Source organism: Drosophila virilis, chromosome 3 (assembly GCF_030788295.1).
Source record: "Drosophila virilis strain 15010-1051.87 chromosome 3, Dvir_AGI_RSII-ME, whole genome shotgun sequence".
NCBI classification, from domain to species: domain Eukaryota; kingdom Metazoa; phylum Arthropoda; class Insecta; order Diptera; family Drosophilidae; genus Drosophila; species Drosophila virilis.
The window spans coordinates 2,997,781-3,022,231 of NC_091545.1; the positions used below are offsets into that span (position 1 = coordinate 2,997,781).

Sequence of the window (24,451 nt, forward strand, 5' to 3'; positions counted from 1 at the left end):
GCCTGCTCTCTCTCTCGTTCTCCTTCTTCTGTGCATATTCCCAATGCATTGTTGTGTTTTTCCACACTAATAAAATTTAAATATACACCGCGTTGCCAACCACTGTAAACTCTCTCGCGCCATGACTATGCAAAAAGTGGCAGCGCTGTTAAATGCACAGCTGTTTGCATAACAAGCGAATGGCTTGATAAATGAAGAAGAAGTAGCACACCGGGACCCATCTACTATATTTTTACTTCGCTCCAGTTATCAATTAAAAGCCGTACTATATAGTCACCATGAGCCAAAAAGTAATCAAGTACATTGGACGCACTACAGACTTTCGCGGCAACACACTATGGGAGATCGTGGGTAATCTGTCCGACTGGGGCATCGGTCGCATGGTCATACGTAACATGTTTCAGCGCTATCCGGAGCCCTGCTATATGCGCATACTAAAGGTGCAGGCGGTGAACGAGCAGGTGAGCGCGGCGAAGACAGGTGGCAGCCAAATGTAATATATTTCCTATGCATAGCCCGACAATGAGCGCAAAGTTCGCGTCACCGTGGAGAAGACCTGGCGCGGCGTTACGCAGCCAAAGCCCGTGGAGATCTACAGCACCAGCTACAAGGCCGACTACGAGCTGGTGCCAGTTGACCAGGAGCACAAGTTTCTAACCAACACCAAAAAGGTGGAGCCTGTTGTGCTGCCCACAAAGATGGAGCTGCCGCCGCTGCTGCGCGAGTATATTAAGGATGAAACCGGCGACGCGAATCCTCTTATCAATGTGCACTTCAAGAAGACGCACAACAAGCTGGCGCGCCTGGCCCAAGCCGGAGAGCAGCCCACGCGGCAGCTGTCCATGGACGTGGGCCAACCGGCGAAAGTCAGCGCCAAGCTCTACGATGGGCTGCTGTGAGGCACTGCATCCGCCTTAGCATTTGTTGGCATATTAAACTTTTAATTTACACTTAATCGCAACGAATTTGTTTAACTATATTTACAGGCAGTTAGACTATGGAATGGAGTGGAGTACAGTGAACATCTCAACGAGATTTCACTGTACTTTGTTTAGTTCGTATGAGCGCAGCTTACGCGTCAGATTATCCACCTCCAGGCCCAACACATCCAGATTCTCTTTGAGCGTTATATTCTTCAGTAGCGTATCCTCCAACACGGTCTGCAGTTTCTTATTGATCTCCAATGAGAGCTCCAGAGACATGCTCTTGTTTTCGGCGCCCTTGACGCCGCCATAGATGGCCGCCATGACGCCGTTGCCATACTTGACCAGCTCGCTTTTGTTCTGATCACTCTTGGAGGAGGTGAGCGCGCCGGCTGTCTGATCGCGCAGCATATAATGCTGCACCACCTTGGATTTCTTTTGCACCTCCGAGACCAGCATGGCCGTGTGATTCTCTAGGAATTCGATGCGTTCGGTCTGACGAGCTGAGGCCTGCTGCAGGCGCAAAATGCGCTCCACCAGAACCTTCTTGGACGGCACCGCCTGCAGGTCTGTCTGCGGCACAGCCGTCACACTGCTGGCCACCGTTTCGGACTCGGATGATTCGCTGGCGCGTCGACTGCCATTGTGCAGGCTGCCCTGGCTGCTGTTGCGGCTGTGTGTGCGCAGCGCTTGCTGCTGCTGCTGCTCCTGGCTGTAGCCATTCAGCGCCTGCTGACAGTTGCTGCAATAGCCAATGGGCTTGGCATCCACGATGCCTCTTTTGTACTTTTGTAGCTCCCTTTGCAGCTCCTTGACCAGCGTCGCATTCTTGTGCTGCGTCGCCTCAAAGTCGCCCTGCACATTCTCCAGCTTGCCTTTGATCAGCTCATAGAGCTTGGTCTTCTCCGACAGATGTTTCGCCAGCAATAGACGCTCCTCATTTTTCTCGGCCGCCTCCGCGCTCAGCTGTTGCTCCAGTTCGCTGTATTTGGCATCGTATGTGAGCTTCTCCTGCTTCAGCAATTTATTCTCTGCCTCAAGACCTTGTGCCTTTTCGTAAAAATAGGCATATTTAGTAGGAGATTTGAAACGAAGCAATAACAAGGCCTCGGTGGCGCAGTAGGCAGCGCGTAAGTCTCATAATCTTAAGGTCGTGAGTTCGAGCCTCACCCGGGGCATGTACATTTTTTATGAATAATTTTTATTTTTTGCTCATGCACTTACCTTCGACTCGGCCAGACAGATATCATTTTGCAGGCGCACTATTAGCTCGCTCATCTCCTTGTTGATGCTCAACAGTTCCTGTTTCTTTTGCTGCAGCTGCGACAAATCTGTCTCATTGTCCAGCGCAGTGGCCTCCAGTTTTTGTACTCTTGTCTGCTCCTCAGCCAGTTTCTGTTCGTTACTGCGGAAATGTAAAAAAAAATAAATTAGCGATTGATGGTATTATAATTTTCTTGCAGGTAATGTCGTAGAGAAAACTTTGTTTCGGCATGTCCGTCTCCTCGGATATCCTAACAAACGGTCGGAAGGTTCTTCGGAGAGCATGATTAATCATTTGGTAGGTTCTTCGGTGCCCGAAGAATATAAATACTCTAAACTAATGCTACTTTTATTTACTGAAAGTCCGTACATTGTATTCTGCGTGCGCAAAAGCTGCAGCTCAGCCAATTGGCTATGCAGCTTGGCCGCATTCAGCAGCTCATCGCTGTAGGCTGCCTCCACGGAGCTATGCTGCGACTGCAGCTCCTTGAACTGTTCGGTCAGTTGTTGATGCTGCAGAGCAAAGGACATTGATGATTAAGCCATAGTTAAAGATATAATGGATTGTACCGCAGCGTTTATTTCCTGCAGCTGCTGCTGCAGCTCCTTGTTAGCCTCACTTTGCTTTTGATGCTCTTTGGTGAGCTTGTCCAGTGCCTCAGTCTTGCGCATAATTTCGTGTTTCAGGAGTATTGAGTTGGCTTCAAATTCCACTTTTAGCTTCTCTGCAATAGATATAAATAATTAAAGGTCATAAGAGCTTGTATAAGGACTCACCATTGGCTTTTTCCTCAAGTTTATTGGGCGCATTGCGTTCTTCTTCCAGCTTGCGTTCCAATTGCTATAGTTTCCAGATGAGAAGAGCTTACATTTCGAAGAAGGGTAAATATTAAATGCCACCTACCGCTTTGGCCTCCACCTCAATATTCAGCTTGTTGGCATGATACTTCAGCTTGGACTCCAAGTGACCCATTTCCAATTTTAGCTTCTCAAGCTCGCGCTGATACTTGCGCACCTCGCCGCACTACAAAATGGAAAACATTGTTAGAATAGAATCTTTGTCTTATGCAAAGGACTTACCTTTTCGTCAATGATATAGGTCATGCGCGACTTTTCCTCGTGCACCGCCTGAAAGCGAATGGAAACGTTTTTGACCTCCTTCTTGGCATCGGCCAGCTGCTTCTCGACCGCCTCCTTCTCCTTTTTGGCATCGATGAGCAGCTTTTCTTTCATGGCAAACTTAATGACAGTCGTCTCCTTTTCCTTGTTGGCCGAGTCCATTTCATTGCGAAATGCCTGTTTCTCCTTATCAAGTATCGCATTCTCACGCTGCAGCAACTGCATCATATTATCCTTTTGGGCATTCGCTGTGCGCAGCTGCTCCAGCTGGCGTTCATAGCTGCGCCGTTGCTCCTCCAGCTGCGCCAGGCAGTGCACATGTGCCAGTATATCCTGCTGTGGAGCATCCTTTATGAGCTCCTGTTCCTCCGCCTGCGCCTTGAGCTCTGCAAAACTGATGCCTGCCGTGGAGTCCTCGGGTTTGTGTCTGACCATTTGCTCGACAACAGATGCATGCATTTCCTTAACTATGGCTAACTCATTTGTATTCTTATCTTCTGTTGTATTTTCATTTGTTGTTGTTGTTATCGCTATGTTTTCCTCGCTTTGTACTTTGCTCTTGCATTCCAGCTGCTGTTGCTGCTCCGCAGAATCTGTCGCTGCATCCACGTCGGCGTCATTTATTATTTGTATTACAGCTGCCTGATTAGCTAGTCTACAGCTATTATCAGCAGCCAAATCAATGCCGTCACTGTTTGGCTCAATCGGCGTTGAAGCCGTTTCCATTTTTAAGTACTTTTAAATAAATACACAATATTGCAAAAAACAACTGATTTGTTTTCACTACATTCTTCTCGCCTATTAAAAATCGTCATTCACACATCGACGCTGACACGCACTGGCGCCACTGACATTCGCAATGCATTTTAACATATGTTTGTTATCGATAATCAATGTTATGCTATCGGACAGCTGGAGATGAGTAGAAGAGGCGCGCACTGAGGAGATGAGCAATATTGCAGTCACAGTGACTCACAATCACACGATTTGTCAGTCACAATAGCCCAGTCACATGTGCGACGATATTGCTCAGCTCTAATACAAAAGTAAACAATTATGGTTTGCGCGCTGGGCATCGAAGGCAGCGCCAATAAAATTGGTGTTGGCATCATAAACGATGGCAAAGTATTGGCAAATGTGCGACGCACCTACATAACACCGCCCGGTGAAGGTATCTTAAGTGCTCCAAGTTAACTACGATTGCTTTGACTTTATATCTATGCAACAGGTTTTCTGCCCAAGGAGACGGCCAAGCATCACCGCGAGGCGATTTTGGCACTTGTGCAGGCGAGTCTAAAGGAGGCACAACTAAAACCCAGCGACTTGGATGTCATCTGCTACACAAAAGGTCCTGGCATGGCGCCACCTCTCCTGGTTGGCGCCATTGTGGCACGCACGCTGTCACTGCTCTGGAAGAAGCCCCTCCTGGGTGTCAACCATTGCATTGGCCACATTGAAATGGGTCGATTGATAACAGGCGCCCAGAATCCGATTGTGCTGTACGTAAGCGGCGGCAATACCCAGGTGATTGCGTACTCTAACAAACGCTATCGCATCTTTGGCGAAACGATAGACATTGCTGTGGGCAACTGCTTGGATAGATTTGCGCGCATTATCAAGCTGTCGAACGATCCCAGTCCGGGCTATAACATTGAACAGTTGGCCAAACAGGGGCAACATTACATCAAATTGCCGTATGTGGTAAAGGGCATGGATGTCAGCTTTTCTGGCATATTATCGCATATTGAGGAGCTGGCGGAGCCCGGCAAGCGGCGCAACAAACGCAAGAAACAGCAGGATGAACCGGAGCCCGATTATAGCCAGGCGGATTTATGCTACTCGCTGCAGGAAACCATCTTTGCCATGCTAGTCGAGATCACGGAGCGCGCCATGGCGCACTGTGAATCCAATGAGGTCAGTAAGAGACTCTCTAATTATCCGCATATATTTATATCTTAGTCTGTTGTCTTTCCAGGTCCTAATTGTCGGTGGCGTGGGCTGCAACGAGCGCCTGCAGGAGATGATGCGCATCATGTGCGAGGAGCGCAACGGCAAACTCTTCGCCATCGATGAACGCTACTGCATTGACAATGGCCTAATGATAGCCCATGCGGGCGCCGAAATGTTCAGCGCCGGCACGCAAATGCCACTGGAAGATGCATTCGTAACGCAACGATATCGCACGGATGAGGTGTTGGTCAACTGGCGACAGGATTAGGATATGGCCACCCATAGAGTATGCTTGATTGTTTATTAAAAACTACCCTCGACATATTGATAAGTGATTAATTGTGTATTGTTCAGCTTTTGGATATGTTGTTGGCTCAAAGCGCCGGCTCCTTGCCAGTCCAGTGCGGCTTCATGTCAATGGGTATGATGCGTTTGCCCTCAATCACATAGACTGCGCCGTTCTTCTCCTTTTCCAGCACATTCAGAATGCAGCGGGCAACATCTGTAACGCTCTGTTTGCTCAGACGATCCAAAATCTTATAGGTCTCATCGCTGGTCTCTGGAAAAATGATCTTCTCCGTGAAATTGGTAAACATGTCCGTCATGGTGGCGCCGGGGCAGACTGTGGCAAATCTAATGCCAGAGCGTTGATAGAACTTGTCGTTCTAGGTGCGGAAAGTGGAATTGAAAAAGGGATCTTCAGCAAGTTACCATTAGCTACTCACGCCAAGGCAACGCGTAAAGCTTATAATGCCCGCCTTGGTGGCACCATAAACAGGTATTATAAACATTGGATCCAAACCCACTACGGAGCTCATGTTGACCACAATGCCGCCATTGCCGCCGTGCTCCTTGCTCATGTACTGCAAAGCGCTCAAGCTGGAATTGATGATGCCGCCCTGCAAGAAGAGGATCGACTTTTCGAATCCTGTAACCAAGAATTGTAGCTGGTTGCCTCACCAGATTGACGAGCAGCGTGCGCTGCACATCCTTGTCATTGAATATGCCCGCCACATTTACCACAATATCAATGCTGCCGAAGGTCTTCTTGATCTCCTCGTAGGTGGCCTCCACGCCCTTTTTGTTAGCAACGTCCATTTTAATAATCATGACACTCTGCGTGGGATGCGCTGCGCGCAGCTTGACAAACTCCTCCAGATTATCCTGTATATCAATTATGGCAACCTTCTGTGGAGCACACATATCTTTGACTGTTTACATTCAAATTACTTCAGCCATAGCTCACCCCGGCGCCCGCCACCAGCAGCTGCCTGGCCACCTGCAGACCAATTCCTCCAGCGCCGCCTGTGACCACCGCATTCTTGCCACGAAATGCCATAGCTCCTGTTGTCACCTGTGGATCTGCTGTGCGTTGCTTTAATATAACACGAATGCTGCGATAGAGCTTCACGACTAAATCCAATCTCTTTGGCTGTCGACTCTGCACTGGCTGGCTCTCAGGCCTGGGCATGCGACTTTTATAGGCCCGCTGCTTAGTATTATAGTCGCTGGTCATACGATATCTGGTCATATATCCGATCTGTGATTAGCACCGATCGACTGGCTGCTGGCTGCAATCGATAGCCCTTCAACTGCCTCCGGTTGGGTTTATTATGCAAAAGCTGCTGCGGCAGCTATCAGTTTCGATGTAGTCGCTGGGCTCGTCTAGCTTTTGATCTGCTTCACACTGCTCTGGTTTTCCGAGGTCAGTTTTATTGTCGCTATCTACACAGCACATTGTACCTCTAATCATGCCAAACACCTTCATGGTTAGAGTTCGGGACTTTTTCAAAACTAAATCAGTTTTCATACGGATTAACAACTTGGCTATAGTTAAACCTCTCTCATTTTTTTATATATCCCTTTTTTTTCATATGCCCTCATAACTTAGACAAAACTCAATCAATTTTAACATTTAATATTATTTTGGATATGACCTAACTTCGATTCTGTACTTAAATTTAAAAAAAAAAACAATAAAATTGTTTGCCAAAATTCACATGAAAAAAGTTGAGTACAGACTCAGGAATTACGAACTCAGCAAGGACTTTCAACTTTCATAACTTGTAAATATAATTATAATTTTAAACATGACTTGTTCGTTTCTCAAACTTTTGATTTAAAAAAACATATATACATTTTTGTAAAATGTTGATAAAAGACAATTTAACTTTGCTTCGATTGCAGGAATAGAAGGCTTTTAAGAACTTGTATATGTTTCACTTTATTTGAATTGAAAATAAAAATACGTATTTTGGAGCACACATAAATTTGTATGTCAGTTTATCTTTGGTATAAGTATTTTATATTATTCATCTTTTGTAAAGTGTATTATTAAAAGTTCTATTTTATAAATGTATTTTACTTTGTTGAGATATATAATAAGTATATAAATTTGATTTTGATGTGTAAACTTTTTTGAACTTTTGGGCCGCTTTGTATGTAAAAATTAATTTAAAATAAAACAAACAATTGTAAATTAATAAAAAAAAATTTATTTTTAAGCACTTAATCACAACTTATATGTAATAAGAAAAGGAAAATGAAGGAAATACAAAAATAACTGGTGCTACCATTGGAAAACGGGTAATAAATTAGCCAAAGATCAGGAAAATTGTGAGACAAAACAAGGAGATGTGTATGTGTGTGTGTGTGTGTGTGTAAATGTCGAGCATGTCGAGGGGTATTAATGGGCGCCATCGTAGGTGTCCTTGTGCTGATAGCCGCTGACATAGCCGGAATCATCGACCAGATTGCGTCGCCCGGCAATGCCCTTGCCCTTGCCGGTGGCATCGAAGCGCTCCTTGTGCGAGCCCGTATACTTGCTGGGATCCGTCAGCCTGTCCACAGCGGCAGCGGCTTTGCCCGCCTTTGGATGAGATTGTTGGTGAAAATCCGAGTTGAAATTGAGAGGCAAGGCTAACTCACCGAAACCTGCTGCACGCCCGGTGCACCACAGCCGGCCATTTTTTGCTTAATCTGCGCCAGCTCCACCTTTTTCGTTTTGGCCAAATCCTCGAGGAACTTATTGTAGTCGGCCAGCGTGATTTTCATGGCCTTGAACTTCTTAAAGTGTATGCCCGTGTCGGTGGTGGTGATCTGCTTGTCGAACACCTTCGCCTGCTTCATCCATTTGTCGCTCTGCGATAGCGTTATCAGCTTGCCATCGGACTTGGTATCGCCGAACTTGGAGAACGCCTTGAACTGATCCGAAAAACTGACCTTCGGTGCGGTCTCCTCCAGCGCCAGCTGCGCCAGTTCCGCGGCGGGTGCCTCGCTGCTGCCATTTGCTCCGGCCTCAGACATGTTGTGGGCTCTGCAAATTTCGGTGGGTTTCAATGCGATTAAAGAGTGCATCCATATATCCATCCAGCTGCTGCCTGGTTCCCAGTTTTGTGCGCAGTTTCTCACCTGTGAGCCACAACGCTCGGTAACATGGCGTTGACTCTGGCTTCTATATCTGACTATCGGCTATAGCTTCTCTCAAATCAAATCTGCCCGCATGTTTATATATCTCTATATGAAGATAGCTTATCAGACTACACTCTCTTTATACCTCTATATAAGTAAACACACACACACACACTTTATTCCGATGATATCATTGTTGCGAGCGGACAATAGCGCCAAATGGAAGCTTTCACAAATGCTGGCCGCTAATTAACTGCGGAAGGTTATTCGGATCTAGCTTTCAAGTGACGCGATAAACCTGCTCTCCGAGCTCAATACATTTGCTCATTAGCGACTTCCATTAGAATTCTAATCGCATGGTAAACAAACAGTTGTATCCCTACAGTGAAACAACTATTCAACAACTGAAACAAAATTCCCTCTTTTTCTAAGCTTAATAATAATAATTTTAGCCTTAAAGCTAATTTTTTAAATGTTTTAACTTTTGTTTTCTACAAAAAGCTAAAAACAGAATTTGCATATACATATATAAGTATTTGTTCTGCGTATTATCATTTTATGACGTCATGAACAAGTTCTCCTTACGTGTTCGAGCATCGGACTGACAAGCGAAAGATCGCTGGTTCAAATCCAGCAATCATTGATTAACTTGTTTTCTATTACCAAAAAAAAACCAAGCAAGCAATAGAAACGACTATAAAGTGGGGCGAAACGCTTTAAAAAGCCTTATGGGCTCGTTCCAGTTAGTAGCCCTTGATTTTTGCTGTTTTTCTCTCAGTGTAGAGCCCGCACATAACGGCACAGACCTTACACTAGGTTTTCGCTTGCCAATCATTAATAAACATGTTTTTTCGCCCTCTAGCCCTATTATGAGGCTAAGAGCACATACATCTTGTAGATATATCAGTGTTTAAGTTAGCGTATGGCATAAATTGTCGTCATGTTTAACATGCATGTTAAGATTTGTAGCTGGGCCCCACACATATCGAAACATAAACAGTAAATAAAACGTGAGCTTTCAATGCGGCGATCATTAATTATGCGCCAGTTAAGCCTGGCATCTATATGGTATATACATATAAGTATGTATATAAACAGGCAGGCAGACAGACAATTGTGGTAGCTGCACGCGCATAATTTAAATTACGATAACGTCCCGGAAGGCAACCAGTTAAGGGCCTGCAACAAGATCCAGGTAATTGAATGCGACGAGCTGGCGATAAGATTGCCTGGGTCAAGGTTGCGCCCAGATCCAGAGGCATGCAGCGATCCGTGGACCGTAACAAATGTGGCTCTGGATCATCGACAATTATTTGCCGCCAGTGTGTACATCTAATATATACTATATATGTGGGCAGCAGGGGTTAAAGGGGTCGACTAAATCGTATCGCTTATGTCATCGTCATTACGCGTCGCAATTACGTCGCTCGGGGTTTGGTTTTGGGTGAGGCAAACCAAACAATAATAGAGATGCATTTGTGAAATCATAGAAGTGAACGATAACTAGCTACAGTGAAGCCTCCGGTAATGTACAACTTTCTAGAGTGAACAATTCTTTTCTAGTACAAACCTAATGTAAATTTAAACAGATAGTTGAATACCCTGCACTGAAAGTGGGTAAAACGGGATACATATTTTCCCCCAAGCGAGTTCCTACTGTACAACAGCCTAGGCCGCTTTCCTGTAGCGATAACTAACTAAAGTGAAGCCTCCGCTAACGTACAACTTCCTAGAAAGCGCAACTGTTTTCTAGTATGAACTTAAGATAAATTTAAACAAACATTTGAATACAAGGAAGTTTTCGATAAGGGAGTTTTCGACAAATAACTACAGTGAAGTCTCCAGTAAGGTACAAATTCATAGAGAGGACAACTGTTTTCTGGTACGAACTTAATCCAAATTCGCAACATTTTTTGTATACCCTGTAATGAAAATAGCACAGATTATCTTCAAAATTGTCCTTTAATTCTTGGGAATTCTTCGGTGCTTCAAACGAGCATTTACTGTACAATCCTGGCTGCTTTCTTGAAGGTATATGTCCTCTTCGGTTGGGATTAGGTATAGGTCAGCTCCGCAAATGTCAAGTGTAAAAATTAATTATAAGACAGCGTATAAGTCTGCGTGTGTAGCACGCCCATCGATATATTGCCTTTGCAGCCCTTTGTGTTCCGGTAATTGGAAACCATAAATACATAAAAAACAAACCAGAAAACACGACAAAAGGCGAGCCGCAAAGCAAAAGTTCAGACAGTCTGGCGGTTGGGCAAGAAAAGTTGGCTAGTACCGAGCCGTGCAAAAGATACTTCATAATCCGCTTTGGCTGCCGAGATCATTAATATACACACAGATACACACATATACATATATACACTTGAAATATATATATGACCACATGTATGACTATACAAATTGTTGCGTTCATCTCTCGACATCCGCATCTCGTTTCATGACAGAGCGCGTGGCCAGCCAAAATTGTATTTAGATTTGTCCAAATTTGAAACACAATTTGAATTTCCATTGATGTGACTTTTACGCAGGCAGAAGTCCAGTCGAGAAGATAGTCTAGACTAGAAGATACCTCGTAGTCCCCTGGTGCCAAGCTATATAAAATGAGTTTTTAAATAACTCTTAAGTTCATTTTCTAATGCCTATAAAAATTTGTAGGATTAGTGGTTCTTTTTTCTTTCAGTTTCTATTTTTATTTACCATATATCTCTTCGATAATAAGTAAATTTATGTGTGAGATTACAGATGAATTTATACTTTTATGTATATACCAAAACTATATGGAATAGTGGGGCATTAAGTATGCCAAAATAAATACTCTAGATGGCTCATACACACAGTTTTTCAGGGTATGTGGAGAGTTATTTAAAACAATCGGACTATATGCATTAAAGAGGGGAAGAGCGGAATATTTAGGTCACAATATGCGCGACTGCCTCAATATATAATACGATAAGTATATGAAATATTAGGCGCTGCATAAATTAAATGTGTGTGAAGCACTTTAAACAGGAAGCGCAATACACAGCACGGCTGGAGGAGGAGGGGTTGCTGCTGGGCAGGGTGTCGCACAAGCACGCAATACAATATCACAAAAAAAAAAAAAAAATGTTAAGCAGGGGGCTCAGTTATATAGGCTCAGGCAGAACAAAGCCCCAAGGTCTGCCCAAGCACATATGCATCATGTTTTTATAAGTATACACACGATGATATGAAAGGCAGCTTCTAGATGACATCACGCTGCCCGCCCGGACCCTGCAGGAGCAGGAGCACAGGAACGCGCAAGCGCCGCATACATACAAACGGAAGGGAATGTTATGAAGAGGGGGGGAAATGCGCCTAAAACGATGCTACGCATTGTTATATATGAAAAACAAATGAAGAAAAAACAAGGAGCTGCAGCGATTTTCTATTTTGGAGTAGAGAAAATGGGTCATGCAGCACTTGAAATTTCCACAAAGGCAAAACGCAACCCGTTGAAATTCTGTTGTCAGTGGCAGAGATTAAACGCGATGCTGTTGCTGTTCTCGTGTGTGTGTGTGTATGTGTGTGTGTCGCACTTTGAAGGAATTTAATGGAAGTATAATTCCCAACCAGGCAGCAGAGTTTAAACACTTTAAAACTTACATTATTTTAGACGCAACAAAAATATATATATTAAAGTTATAATATATTTTTCAAATATGTTTTGTTGTTTGTTTACGAATTTTTTCAAAATGTTTGCCGTGCTGCGCGCGCTTGCCTTGGCTGTTGAGACTCAACTGTTTTGGTTAAATGCGCAGCCAGCGCCAGACGGGGGCCAAAGCACAAGCGGCGTATGAGTGATATTTTTGCGTGTGAATTGAGTGAGCTTTTCGGCGAGCGCAATTTCTGAGCGAACTCTTGGCACCAAATAACAAGACAAAAAACTTTTGAATTCGCAGGCGCAAAAGGAAACCCATAAATCATGGCATACAATCCACTCCAGCTACCTCTTCGAGCTGGTCAAGTTAGCCAAGTTCTAGCCCGCAGGGAACCTGCGTATGCACATATATAAAATATATTTTAATGCGATGACTTCATTTGACTTAGAACAAAATTTATAAATGTCAAAAAAAAAAAAAACACACGCAGCTAAACTAACAACAAAAAGTTGAGCGTAAAGAGGCGCCGAGAGAGAACAAAATCCATTTATCAAAATGTGAAGCCCGTTGATAAGGCAACTGAAATTCCACTCGTATTCCGTTTGTTTTGAGTGCGAAATGCCAAAAGCTCTCAGTTCGAGTGAGCTTCCGCAGCAGACGAGGGCACGGAGTGGGGCAGCCGTCAATTTTTATTGCTCGTCAACGAAACAGAAAACGATGCGTGAAATTTGACAACAAACAAGACACAACAAGTGCGAGGCGTACTTCGATCAAGGGCTGGCAGGGGGGAGTAGGGCGTCATTATGCTGGCAGAGGCGGGGTCAACCTGTGCTTATATGAGCTCATAGTATGGGGAGGGGGCAGTTTACCCACTCGATGACAGCGGCAAAGGCCTCGAATGTTTTTCATATGCAAATGAGTTTTGTGTGAAATTCAACGATTACTAGACCAAAAATATTTATATATCTCGGGTCGGGCAAATGAGTTCTTTGAACCTAGAATATATAGAAAATTAACTAGCTTCAAGTTGGGAAAAAGTTAATCAAACACCTTAAGCGTGTTTACTTATGCTGCTGTCTAAGCAACCAAATTTGTTTTGTTAATACACAGTCTAAGCCCGACTGGGGCCGTGATTTATATGCGGCCTGTCACTCACATAATTGGCTAGCATTCTGGCCAAATGCCTGCGATGGCGTCATACTGAGCAGGAATGAACAAATATCAGGCAAAAGAACGTTAAAAAAGAAGAGGAAATATTTAACTGCGAATTGCCGAAGTTAAGTTGCCCTTACACTGCCAAATACATGTCCATGCTTGGCCATATAATGAAGTTCTCATAAATAACGCCATTTTAGATCCATAGTACCCATAGAACTAATGATATAATAGTCCGATATTAAAAAGATTTGACTTGTAACTTATAAGCATAATAATGTGCGCGATTCCTGAGTTTCTTTGGGATATCTTGAAAAACAAGAAAGTTTTTCGAATTCAAACTGAAGTTTGGGCTATGGCAGCTGTGCAAGATTATGTTTATTTATAGGGAGTACAATAAACTATAAAGTTTCAAGTGTAGTTAAGACATCCTGAAAAAAAACTAAAAAGTTTTCAAACAAGCCTATATTTTTGGGGGATCTCCTCCTATGGTATCTTTATGATATAGTGCTACGATTTCGCCCAATAACTGTCAAGTTTCCTTATGACAAATATCTTGAAAAACTCAAAAGAGTTTTCACACAAAAACTTCATTTGCGAACAGACAAATCTTCCCTATGCCAGCTACATGATATAATAGTTCGATCCGGTTCCAAATTAAGTTTATGAACTTTAAAACTGAGAGTTTATTTGAAATAGAAACAGACAGACGAAAATATTTACTTATCAACTCAGCTGTTTTTACTTTTCAAGAATATATATATACTTTATATGATGTCACAGGTGTCTGCATCGCCTTTGATTAGGTTATCTTGGGTATAAAAAGCTGATATGGGCTGCCATAGATTGAATACATTTTCAGGTAACTAATTATATTACTGCACACCTATCTTGATTTTTGTACAAATACTAAAGTGTTAAATTTCTTTTTATATGGAAGCTCAATAATATAGTGGGCTAGTTTAAGTATGACAGATACTAAAACTCATTGCGAAGGATTGTTTCCAAATTAGTCTTCTATTTCGACTCAAACTGACTGCAATAAGTGAAAATAATGTTCAACAAAGCTTCTCTCATATTTATAATACTCTCTTGGAAGGGTATAGCAAAACAAAGCACATCGCACACAAAGTTGTCTTAATCAAAGCAAAACCGGCTTCGCGAAGGTGTGTCCCGGGTGATAAGTAATTAGCCCTGAATTTCTAGACCTAATGATGCACAAATCAGCGAGGCGACAGCCCACGACAAAATCAAATGGATGCCAGAGAGCACAGCTCCAGTTGGGGCCAGGAATTTGCAAAGCAAACATCGCCACAAACTTAAGCTGAAGCTGTTCCAGTTGGCGACAGGAATTTAAAGTGAATTGGACAACTGCCACAAAAGACGTCCAGGCCAGGCATTGAGGCTCTTGGACTAACAAGATCATTAAGGTGGCCATTCTGGCAAATTATGGGCCGCTGCTCTGGATTGGGCTTTGATTAAGAGCAAGTGTGGTGCGGGCCGGGGCAGGCACAGAGAGCGAGTGAGACGACATTAAAATGCACTTATCAATCCAGCTGTGAGCTGTAAATAGCCACAGCTCAAGGGCAATTCTCAACTCTGGGCCCAAACGGAGTATAACTCTATTTGGCCAATGCTATCAATCCTAATCAGACGCTCGACTTGCGTTGCGATGCGTGGCCAGATATTGTGGCTAAAAATAAAACCAAATTCCAATTTGGGATTGCGGCGATTAAGGCCTTGGCCAGACCGAAGCCTCGTATGTAGCTGGACAAATGTGGCCCTTGGCCTTCACTCACCTTGAAATGCCGTTGGGGCCCAGTCGGGAAAAGGCAACGCGAGGCGCATCTTAAATCAGTTGCAGCAGTTCCAGTTGCAGTTGCAGTTGCAGTTGCAGTCGCAGTTAAAGACGGCCACAAAATGCCACTTGAATGCGGCAACAGCAATAACAATAACAGCGACAGCCAATACGATTGACTGACTAGCATATACCCTGTTTAAGTAAAAGCAAAGGAAATATACGGGGGAATGTCAATAAAAATAAAGTTAGTAAAAATAAATAAATATAATAAATAATCAATTTTAACCATAGACTATTTACTTGCCAGAATATATGGCTAAGAAGTATTAGAAAATTATATGCCCTGAATGTTTAAGAAATTTCAACAGCTTTTGATACATTAAATCCTATAAATACCCTGCACAAAAACAATGTATTTACTTTAGTTATTATAAATAAAAATGGGTTTATAATAATAATTATTAATTGTCAAAAAAAAAAGGCTATACCCGACTGCAGTGAAATTTAATAGCTGTGTTTAGAGTGTAATCCTTAAAGTAGTTAAGGAATGGATTAGTTTGTATCCGATTAAAAGGTCTGACTTATATATAAATATATGCCACAGGGCTTTTTAAGTTGTTAAGAAAATCATAGTCGGAAATAGTTATAAGCCTAGATTTCGATCTGTCACATATTCTATAGCTATATACATTAATATATATTTTTTAAGTTCAATAAATAAGCCCGCCTTTTGACGCTTACATACCTAACCCCTAGCTTGTCATGCCCTCTTTCACTCACCTGGCTTGGCCGCAGGGTACAACAATTGAATATCGTTTACATTTGCCTTGTCTTGCACAGATTCGTTCCTCCAGCTCGTGGTCATGGCCTTGATCTCGCTTCCTCCACAGCCTCAAGTCAGCTTTGCTGGCCAGCACGTGATAAGAAACTGTTTTGGCCTAGGTCCAAAGTGTTGCCCCTTTAGATGCTATCCGCGTGTGCAGTCATTAAGCCGCAGCCCTGCCACAGGGCCCTGCCACAATTAAGCCACAGTTGGCTGCAGTTGCCGTTAACGATGACAGCCAGATGCAAGTGGACAGCCGTCAGTTGTTCCTCAGCTCGTTACGAGCTGTAACCAAAGGGGCAAGAGCCAGAACGAGAACCAGAACCTGCAACATTTTGGTATAAAAGGACGCGGCCCTGGCTAGCCAAATGCAGTAACAACTAACGTGGCCCGGTACACACACCCAGCTCCAACTTCAAACTCAACATGCAACTTCTATTGGTAACACTCGTCGCCTCCAGCTTGGCGCTGGCTCAGGGCATGGCGCTGTATGCCAACTATCCGTATGTGTATACGGCGCAAGGGTCGGCTCTGGTGACGCCCACGCAGCAGCAGTATCTGACGCAGGATGTGCTGGGCCAGTATGCCTACGGCTATGCCGAGCCGCATTCCACCAAGCAGGAGGTGCGCAGCCTGGACGGCATCACGCGCGGCAGCTACAGCTATCGCGATGCGGCGGGCAAGCTGCAGACCGTCGACTATACGGCCGATGCAAAGGGCTTTCATGTGGCAGCCACCAATTTGCCGCAGCGGCAGTTTCGTGCGCCAAGCTCGCCAGCTGGCGACGCCCGCAGCGCCGGCGCCGGCGCTGACGTTCCCGTTGCTGCAGCTGCCGCTGCTGCCCACAATTCAGCTGACGCCGTCGAAGTTGCCGCCGCCTCTCAGAGCCATTTGGCGGCTCATGAGACGGATCGACTGCGTCTGGCGCAGGCTCAACAGTTCAACCACCAATCAACAGATCTGGACCTGCCTGCTCCCGTTGCCGACACAGCCGAGGTGGCCGCTGCCAAGTCCATTCATCTGAAGCGTGTCGCCTCCGAGAAGCTGCGCAACGAGCTGCTCAGCGCTCGCTCGATTCCAGTTGCTCGCAGCTCCCATGTCATTCTGCCCGTGCAGTCGGTCTACGGATACAGCATTCCACGCTACTACAGCTCCGGTTTCTACTACTAAAACTGAATTTTGTAATCTAGCCAAGTGCGAATAAAGAGATTTGAGACTAAACAGCTTGTCGTTTTATGAATTCCTTTTAAAGATCAGGGCACATACATTGATATCTTCGCCCACGGAGAAAACGTTTCCTTTTTCCGACAGGCTGATCTTGCAGAGCCATATAAATGCAATACCAATAGGCATTATCCCATTAGATGGGCTTTTATTTTTTAGAATTGACACATTTCTTTTCCACCCATGTTCCGCTCGTGAGAATTTAAATATTATGAATTTCAATTGAACAAATTTAACTCCATACTATTCAAAATTAAATAAGCACAAAGCCCGGAAATTAAAATTCCACTCAAATAAACACTGACCACTATATTCAGCGGGTCGAGTGGTACCCAAAAAAGTTGTAAGCAACTGTTTTCCACGATTTTTTCACACCTGCGAGTGGAATTCCAGGGCGCACATTTATCAAATAAGGAATCAGCTTCCTAGTTCCGTCCTAGGCTATGCGTTGATGTCGGGCAGTCAGAACAAGCTGTATCAGGCATCCAAATTGGATCTTTTGACATCAATAAACAAACTAGGCTGCCTCACAGCTGCTCCCAACAAAGATCTCGTTAGGTAATGATTGTGTGTTTATTTCGAGTGCTTCCGATCAGAGGGACATCTTGTTCCTTTACTCGCTGTTTATAATATTGGTAATTAATTTAAAAAGACGTGCTCTACGGCTACCTTTTGGTTTTCCACGCTGTCGGCGGCTGTTGATCCGTCAAAAGCCGCATCCATTGAGAAAGAAACCCGCTGTGTGTGTTTACTTCAGAGGCCTTTTAGCAGCTCATCCAACGGCATTTCATAAATGCATTGCGAATTTTGATTTCAATTAAATTTAATAGCGGCATAAACAACATATCAAAAGATGGTTCCTTGACCTTAGGACACACAGAGACAGAGACAGAGTCAAGACAGAGACAAGAGCTGGCCTGATTAAGTTCTTGCGCTGGGGCAGCCCGTCGTCCACTGTCCACTGACAGATGAAAACAAATTGCGGCTTTTGTGTACAAATTTATGCTCAACTTGTTGAAATCGACAAAATATTTATGTACAAACAGATCAAGAGGAAGAGCAGCTGCTTGCAACAAAACAGTCAACAACAAACAGGGAATATGAAAGTAAACTGGACGACCTTCCCGAAGAACGCACGATATTGCAAATTTTTGGCAACTGCATCGCGTTTCGAGCCAAGAAGGCGCCTCACGCAGGCGCCTATAAAAAGCAGAATCGCGGCATCGTCACGCACAGAGTTCTCTGGAGCGAGTACTAGTCCACGACACTAGCAGCGCCACAAAAGAAACCCGCCAAAAAAAATCAGTAAAAAAATAAAAGAAGAAAAGAAGATGCAGTCGATCAGCTTCTGTCTTAATCTCTGCTTAATCCTGCTTCTTGGAGCTACACTGGGCCGTTCGGCAGCCCTGCTGGATTATGGCGCTCCACTGGCGGCGGGCACCTTCAGCCAATACCACAGCCAGGATGAGCATGGCCAGTATGCCTATGGCTATACGGCGCCGCTCTACTCCAAGCATGAGACGCGCACGGCGGACGGCGTCACCCACGGCTCCTACTCCTATGTGGATGCCAGAGGCGAACAGCAGACGGTCAACTACCAGGCGGATGCCAATGGCTTTCGTGTCACGGCCAGCAGCCTGCAGCAGCAGCAGCTGCGACCCAATGCGGAAACAGCCGAGGTGGCTGCGCTGCGTGCCCAGCACTTGGCTGCCCATGCGGAGGCCAAGCTGCGTCTGGCTGGCGGCTCCAGTTTGACCGGCCCTGTACAGGATACGCCCGAGGTGGCCGACGCCAAAGTTGCCTTCTTCAAGCGCTTCGAGGCGGAGAAGCTGCGCAACCAGCTGGGCAAGGTCACGACCACCGCCACTATCAAATCTTCCCCAGAGCACAGCCATACCATAATCTCGCAGCCACTTTATGTCTACCAGCCTGCGAGTGGCTACATTTACAGGTACAACTCCCTGCTGAAGGCTGCATCACCCGCTCGTGACTACCTGCCCGTGGCTTAAGCTCCATGCAGCAATCGTTTGGTTCCCTTGTTTTGGTTTCTGTTAAGCAATAAAATTGAAATTTTTGCAAAAAAAAAAACAATCTATTGTTTTCCTGCTGAGAAGGGGAATAAGGTGAGTAGAAACAAGAGAAGGCTTTTCAGATATTCTTTCTCGATTGACTTGGCACAACTTTCTACCTAGAGAGTATTACTTTGAGTCTTCCTCTGGAATTTCATGATGGATTCACAGCCTTGATAAAAGCAAAAGCTTTAAAAAAAACTCTATTCGCAAAATGAAAAGAGTATGTGTATATGCTTTAATATAAGCTCATGTTAACTTGGATGCATTGTAAAAATCAATGTATCCCACAGTTTTAGAGCTGTAGTCAGCAAATATGGCAGGCTTTAAAGGGATTTACGGATGACCCAAATTAAAATTCACAAATTAAGTAAACAATGTTTTTGAAATGCTCAAAGCTTGACAACGCACAGTTTAAAATCGTTCGAAAAAAAAATAATGTCAGATTTAAATGCAACATTGATCTAGAAGCCAAACCATGAACAAAAAGCCAAACTTTTTGAAAATCTGATGAGATTTGACCGAGCTATGCGGTGGGAAAATTTTTACCTATGTCTACATAGGATATTTTGGGGCACCATTTTCACATGAATTTCGACCAAAAATCATGTTGTCAGATTTAAATGAAACATTGATCTAGAGGCCAAACCATGAACAAAAATCCAAACTTTTTTAAAATCGGATGAGATTTGACCGAGCTATGCGGTGGGATAATTTTTACCTATGTCTACATAGGATATTTGGGGGCACCATTTTCACATGAATTTCGACCAAAAATCATGTTGTCAGATTTAAATGCAACATTGATCTAGAGGCGAAACCATGAACAAAAAACCAAACTTTTTTAAAATCGGATGAGATTTGACTGAGTTATGGGGTGGGAGGTTTTGACCTATGTCTACATAGGATATTTGGGGGCACCATTTTGACATGCATTTTGACCAAAAATCATGTTGTCAGATTTAAATGCAACATTGATCTAGAGGCGAAACCATGAACAAAAAGCCAAACTTTTTGAAAATCTGATGAGATTTGACCGAGCTATGCGGTGGGAAAATTTTTACCTATGTCTACATAGGATATTTTGGGGCACCATTTTCACATGAATTTCGACCAAAAATCATGTTGTCAGATTTAAATGAAACATTGATCTAGAGGCCAAACCATGAACAAAAATCCAAACTTTATGAAAATCGGATGAGATTTGACTGAGTTATGGGGTGGGAAATTTTGACCTATGTCTACATAGGTATTTGATGATACCATTTTCACATGAATTTCGACCAAAAATCATGTTGTCAGATTTAAATGCAACATTGATCTAGAGGCGAAACCATGAACAAAAAACCAAACTTTTTTAAAATCGGATGAGATTTGACTGAGTTATGGGGTGGGAGGTTTTGACCTATGTCTACATAGGATATTTGGGGGCACCATTTGGACATGAATTTTGACCAAAAATCATGTTGTCAGATTTAAATGCAACATTGATATAGAGGCCGAACCATGAACAAAAAGCCAAACTTTTTGAAAATCGGACGAGATTTGACTGAATTATGGGTTTGGGAAATTTTGACCTATGTCGACATATGTAGAATTTTTGAGGAGACCATTTTCACATGAATTTCGACCAAAAATCATGTTGTCAGATTTAAATGCAACATTGATCTAGAGGTCAAAACATGAACAAAAAGCCAAACTTTTTTAAAATCGGATGAGATTTGACTGAGTTGTGGGGTGGGAAATTTTGACCTATGTCTACATAGGATATTTGGGGGCACCATTTGGACATGCATTTTGACCAAAAATCATGTTGTCAGATTTAAATGCAACATTGATCTAGAGGCGAAACCATGAACAAAAAGCCAAACTTTTTGAAAATCTGATGAGATTTGACCGAGCTATGCGGTGGGAAAATTTTTACCTATGTCTACATAGGATATTTTGGGGCACCATTTTCACATGAATTTCGACCAAAAATCATGTTGTCAGATTTAAATGAAACATTGATCTAGAGGCCAAACCATGAACAAAAATCCAAACTTTATGAAAATCGGATGAGATTTGACTGAGTTATGGGGTGGGAAATTTTGACCTATGTCTACATAGGTATTTGATGATACCATTTTCACATGAATTTCGACCAAAAATCATGTTGTCAGATTTAAATGCAACATTGATCTAGAGGCCAAACCATGAACTAAAAGCCAAACTTTTTAAAAACCGGATGAGATTTGACTGAGTTATGGGGTGGGAAATCTTGACCTATGTCTACATAGGATATTTGGGGGCACCATTTTCACATGAATTTCGACCAAAAATCATGTTGTCAGATTTAAATGCAACATTGATCTAGAGGCCAAACCATGAACTAAAAGCCAAACTTTTTTAAAATCGGATGAGATTTGACTGAGTTATGGGGTGGGAAATCTTGACCTATGTCTACATAGGATATTTGGGGGCACCATTTTCACATGAATTTCGACCAAAAATCATGTTGTCAGATTTAAATGCAACATTGATCTAGAGGCGAAACCATGAACAAAAAACCAAACTTTTTTAAAATCGGATGAGATTTGACTGAGTTATGGGGTGGGAGGTTTTGACCTATGTCTACATAGGATATTTGGGGGCACCATTTTGACATGCATTTTGACCAAAAATCATGTTGTCAGATTTAAATGCAACATTGATCTAGAGTCCAAACCATGTACAAAAAGCCAAACTTTATGAAAATCGGATGAGATTTGACTGAGTTATGGGGTGGGAAATTTCAACAAATGTCTATACAGTATATCGACACCCACACTATTCTAGCTCCGCCCTTATATTGCCACAAGTCCAAGGATTAGGCACTATGGTGCACAGAATGCATTTATTCTTAAGAGTACGTTCAACTAAGTTCCAACCAGGATTCATCAAATCTTTCAGAGACATCTCTAGATCCGTTTGCTCAAAACCAAGCTGCGGCTGAGCGCCACGGGACGCAAGCTTCTCAGCTCGGTGGGCGTGGTTACGCTGTACTTGGCTTTGGGCGAGACGTAGGAATAATAGGCGCTGACGGGTACTCGCAGCTCCTGACTACCCAGACGATCCTCGAGATCCTCGCTCAGCTTCAGGTAGCTGCTGGAACTGATGTCCGCGAGGCGGTAGACCGTGCGCAGTCGCAGATCTTTGGAATCACGTGGGCGTGTCTGTTCCTGATCCCGCGCCCGTTCCCGCGAACGTTCCCGTTCCCGCTCCCTCTCCCGTTCTCGTTCCCTTTCCCGTTCACTTTCCCTGTTCTCCGCAGCCTCGTTTGCGGCCTCGTTCTGTGCCTCTTCCTCGCCTCGCTGCCGCTCCGCCAGCATGGCTGCCAGCTCTGCGCGCACACGTTCTAATACGTCGGCATCCTCGTCGCTTAGAGGCTGCTCCTCGTTTTGTTGCGCCCGTTCGTGCAGATTGGCAGCCCGCTCCTTGTCCTGTGCCTCGCGTATGGCGCTGAGATGTGCCTGGCGCGCCAGCTGCACCTCCGCCGTGTCCGTCACCGGCTTCTTGTCGTCGACGGGCGGCTTGGGCAGATTGCTGGCCTCCGCCTTGAAGCCCTGACGACCGCCCGCCTCGTACTTGACCGTCTGCAGCTTGCCATTGGCATCCACATAGGAGTAGAAGCCACGCGAGGAGCCATCGCGGGCTGTGTACTCCGCTCGCGCCGCATTCTCATCGCTGTAGCCGTACGAGTAGAAGGCACGTGCGGTATCCTGCTCCTGATAGCCACGCCGGGCGGGGCCAATAATGGGTCTCGAGCCAGCGCCCGCTGCGACGCTCCACAAGGCGGCTGTGGCTATGAACCAAATGTAGCACTGCATCCTGGCGAGCTAGTCAAGGTAGTTGGCTATGTGGAACTGTTGCTGCAGTGGCCACGTTGTGTCTATTTATACTGCCCACTCGCAAAGCCGATGCACTGATGAGCGGCAAAATCTGCGCCTGACCTCCAAATTGGCGTCTCCAGCGGATCGGCTTACAAACCACCAGCTGCAGCTGCAGCGGCTGCTCTGCCTTTGGCTGTTTTGTAATAGTGAACTTAATATTGATACGGATACAATCGACGACGACCAACGATTGCGCAATTAGCCCACGCACTTGCGATGCCGCGTGGGGCTTCCCATTTGCACAGTTGAGTTCCGGTGCGCGCCACCCAAGTGAGATCAATCAATTAAATTAACCCAAGTAGCATATATGTAGTGTTCCCCACTTTATTTACGTCCAAGCGCAATTCAATAAGATTCCTATCAAGAACAAGTATGTGAAATCTTCATATCTTATCGTAGACCCCAGCAAAGCCATAAAAATTGGCCTAACAAGTGCCGCTGAGCATACAAATTATTATTATTATTATTTGTAAAACATCTAGCATAGCCCTAGACAGAAAAACCTTCGGCTTATAAGCCATAACTTAGCTTGAGATGGCGGATGACATTCCCTTTGTTAAAAGTGATCCAGGTAAATGATTATAAACGAGAAAGAAGGGCTATCTTCGGCACGCCAAAGATCTAATACCCTTGCAGCTCCAACCTTTTCATAATGCTCATAGTGCTTTGCTTTTTTTCATTCAACTTAATTTTCGACCGATCGTTTCTATGGCAGCTATATGTTATAGTGGTCCGATCTTAAAAGGATTATTAATATATATGAGGAGCAAACTAATAAACTAATAAATGCCGAGTTTGGTCGAGATATCTTGAAAAACAAAATGTTTTTTCATACAAAAACTTAATTTTCGATCGATCATTCCTATGGCAGCTATATGATATAGTGGTTCGATCCAGCTGGTTTTCACATATGTGCTGCGTGCAACAGAAAGAGGGAGTTCTGCAAAGTTTCATTAAGATAGCTTTAAAACTGAGGGACTAGTTCGCATAGAAACAGACAGACGGACAGACGGACATGGCTATATCGACTCGGCTGTTGATGCTGATTAAGAATATATATACTTTATGGGGTCGGAGATGTCTCCTTCTATGCGTTACACATTTCACGACAAAATTATAATAACCTCTGCAAGGGTATAAAAATCCCAGCTGGAATTCTAGTCTATATGGGGT

General features: G+C 44.0%; 8 protein-coding genes and 1 non-coding gene across 12 annotated transcripts; 5 read left to right on the plus strand and 4 right to left on the minus strand.

Annotated features, from left to right (window-relative positions):
* Positions 1-176: 176 nt before the first annotated feature.
* mRpS34 (mitochondrial ribosomal protein S34) lies at positions 177-955 on the plus strand. Its single transcript, XM_002046194.4, has 2 exons — positions 177-461; positions 516-955. The coding sequence occupies exons 1-2, from the start codon at positions 279-281 to the stop codon at positions 897-899; spliced, it is 567 nt and encodes a 188-aa protein (XP_002046230.1). The 5' UTR covers positions 177-278; the 3' UTR covers positions 900-955.
* On the minus strand, positions 246-4,124 carry Golgin104 (Golgin 104). The gene is made up of 7 exons (XM_002046195.4): positions 3,267-4,124; positions 3,091-3,210; positions 2,964-3,027; positions 2,757-2,911; positions 2,557-2,699; positions 2,148-2,328; positions 246-1,973 (listed from the first exon to the last, which is right to left on the minus strand). The coding sequence occupies exons 1-7, from the start codon at positions 4,029-4,031 to the stop codon at positions 1,038-1,040; spliced, it is 2,364 nt and encodes a 787-aa protein (XP_002046231.1). The 5' UTR covers positions 4,032-4,124; the 3' UTR covers positions 246-1,037.
* On the plus strand, positions 2,029-2,101 carry TRNAM-CAU (transfer RNA methionine (anticodon CAU)). Its single transcript has one exon. It is a non-coding gene; the product is annotated as a tRNA-Met (tRNA).
* A 153-nt stretch (positions 4,125-4,277) lies between the features above and the next one.
* Positions 4,278-5,586, plus strand: Tcs3 (Probable tRNA N6-adenosine threonylcarbamoyltransferase Tcs3). The gene is made up of 3 exons (XM_002046196.4): positions 4,278-4,476; positions 4,534-5,219; positions 5,281-5,586. Exons 1-3 carry the CDS (start codon positions 4,362-4,364, stop codon positions 5,521-5,523), a joined length of 1,044 nt encoding a protein of 347 aa, XP_002046232.1. The 5' UTR covers positions 4,278-4,361; the 3' UTR covers positions 5,524-5,586.
* On the minus strand, positions 5,538-6,714 carry Pdh (Photoreceptor dehydrogenase). 2 transcript variants are annotated; one of them, XM_015175522.3, is made up of 4 exons: positions 6,502-6,714; positions 6,216-6,440; positions 5,981-6,154; positions 5,538-5,920 (listed from the first exon to the last, which is right to left on the minus strand). In XM_015175522.3, exons 1-4 carry the CDS (start codon positions 6,592-6,594, stop codon positions 5,630-5,632), a joined length of 783 nt encoding a protein of 260 aa, XP_015031008.2. In that variant the 5' UTR covers positions 6,595-6,714; the 3' UTR covers positions 5,538-5,629. The 2 variants fall into 2 exon arrangements, with proteins under 2 accessions (XP_015031008.2, XP_002046233.3); XM_002046197.4 differs by having other exon boundaries at positions 6,216-6,443; positions 6,502-6,713.
* Positions 6,715-7,727: 1,013 nt separating this feature from the next.
* On the minus strand, positions 7,728-12,418 carry ringer (tubulin polymerization-promoting protein ringmaker). Of its 3 annotated transcripts, none has more exons than XM_015175521.3 (3): positions 12,300-12,418; positions 8,184-8,571; positions 7,728-8,124 (listed from the first exon to the last, which is right to left on the minus strand). In XM_015175521.3, exons 2-3 carry the CDS (start codon positions 8,559-8,561, stop codon positions 7,942-7,944), a joined length of 561 nt encoding a protein of 186 aa, XP_015031007.1. In that variant the 5' UTR covers positions 8,562-8,571; positions 12,300-12,418; the 3' UTR covers positions 7,728-7,941. The 3 variants fall into 3 exon arrangements, with proteins under 3 accessions (XP_015031007.1, XP_015031006.1, XP_002046234.2); XM_015175520.3 differs by lacking the exon at positions 12,300-12,418 and adding an exon at positions 8,667-8,824; XM_002046198.4 differs by lacking the exon at positions 12,300-12,418 and having other exon boundaries at positions 8,184-8,640.
* A 4,021-nt stretch (positions 12,419-16,439) lies between these two features.
* On the plus strand, positions 16,440-17,295 carry Cpr72Ea (Cuticular protein 72Ea). Its single transcript, XM_070208594.1, has one exon. The coding sequence runs from the start codon at positions 16,501-16,503 to the stop codon at positions 17,242-17,244; it is 744 nt and encodes a 247-aa protein (XP_070064695.1). The 5' UTR covers positions 16,440-16,500; the 3' UTR covers positions 17,245-17,295.
* A 1,228-nt stretch (positions 17,296-18,523) lies between these two features.
* On the plus strand, positions 18,524-19,368 carry Cpr72Eb (Cuticular protein 72Eb). Its single transcript, XM_002046200.3, has one exon. The coding sequence runs from the start codon at positions 18,630-18,632 to the stop codon at positions 19,305-19,307; it is 678 nt and encodes a 225-aa protein (XP_002046236.3). The 5' UTR covers positions 18,524-18,629; the 3' UTR covers positions 19,308-19,368.
* Positions 19,369-22,194: 2,826 nt separating this feature from the next.
* Cpr72Ec (Cuticular protein 72Ec) lies at positions 22,195-23,272 on the minus strand. Its single transcript, XM_002046201.4, has one exon. The coding sequence runs from the start codon at positions 23,213-23,215 to the stop codon at positions 22,307-22,309; it is 909 nt and encodes a 302-aa protein (XP_002046237.1). The 5' UTR covers positions 23,216-23,272; the 3' UTR covers positions 22,195-22,306.
* Positions 23,273-24,451: the final 1,179 nt, after the last annotated feature.

Coding starts and splice junctions, on each gene's coding strand:
- mRpS34 (XM_002046194.4), top strand. CDS start 279: ATGAGCCAAAAAGTAATCAAGTACATTGGACGCACTACAGACTTTCGC. Junction 462..515: donor TGCAGGCGGTGAACGAGCAG/GTGAGCGCGGCG, acceptor TCCTATGCATAG/CCCGACAATGAGCGCAAAGT.
- Golgin104 (XM_002046195.4), bottom strand. CDS start 4,031: ATGGAAACGGCTTCAACGCCGATTGAGCCAAACAGTGACGGCATTGAT. Junction 3,211..3,266: donor CCTATATCATTGACGAAAAG/GTAAGTCCTTTG, acceptor TCCATTTTGTAG/TGCGGCGAGGTGCGCAAGTA. Junction 2,329..2,556: donor TTGCGCACGCAGAATACAAT/GTACGGACTTTC, acceptor ACATTTCCGCAG/TAACGAACAGAAACTGGCTG.
- Tcs3 (XM_002046196.4), top strand. CDS start 4,362: ATGGTTTGCGCGCTGGGCATCGAAGGCAGCGCCAATAAAATTGGTGTT. Junction 4,477..4,533: donor CATAACACCGCCCGGTGAAG/GTATCTTAAGTG, acceptor TCTATGCAACAG/GTTTTCTGCCCAAGGAGACG. Junction 5,220..5,280: donor CGCACTGTGAATCCAATGAG/GTCAGTAAGAGA, acceptor TTGTCTTTCCAG/GTCCTAATTGTCGGTGGCGT.
- Pdh (XM_002046197.4), bottom strand. CDS start 6,594: ATGGCATTTCGTGGCAAGAATGCGGTGGTCACAGGCGGCGCTGGAGGA. Junction 6,444..6,501: donor TGCTGGTGGCGGGCGCCGGG/GTGAGCTATGGC, acceptor TGTGCTCCACAG/AAGGTTGCCATAATTGATAT. Junction 5,921..5,980: donor GCTTTACGCGTTGCCTTGGC/GTGAGTAGCTAA, acceptor TTCCGCACCTAG/AACGACAAGTTCTATCAACG.
- ringer (XM_002046198.4), bottom strand. CDS start 8,624: ATGGATATATGGATGCACTCTTTAATCGCATTGAAACCCACCGAAATT. Junction 8,125..8,183: donor CGGGCGTGCAGCAGGTTTCG/GTGAGTTAGCCT, acceptor TCTCATCCAAAG/GCGGGCAAAGCCGCTGCCGC.
- Cpr72Ea (XM_070208594.1), top strand. CDS start 16,501: ATGCAACTTCTATTGGTAACACTCGTCGCCTCCAGCTTGGCGCTGGCT.
- Cpr72Eb (XM_002046200.3), top strand. CDS start 18,630: ATGCAGTCGATCAGCTTCTGTCTTAATCTCTGCTTAATCCTGCTTCTT.
- Cpr72Ec (XM_002046201.4), bottom strand. CDS start 23,215: ATGCAGTGCTACATTTGGTTCATAGCCACAGCCGCCTTGTGGAGCGTC.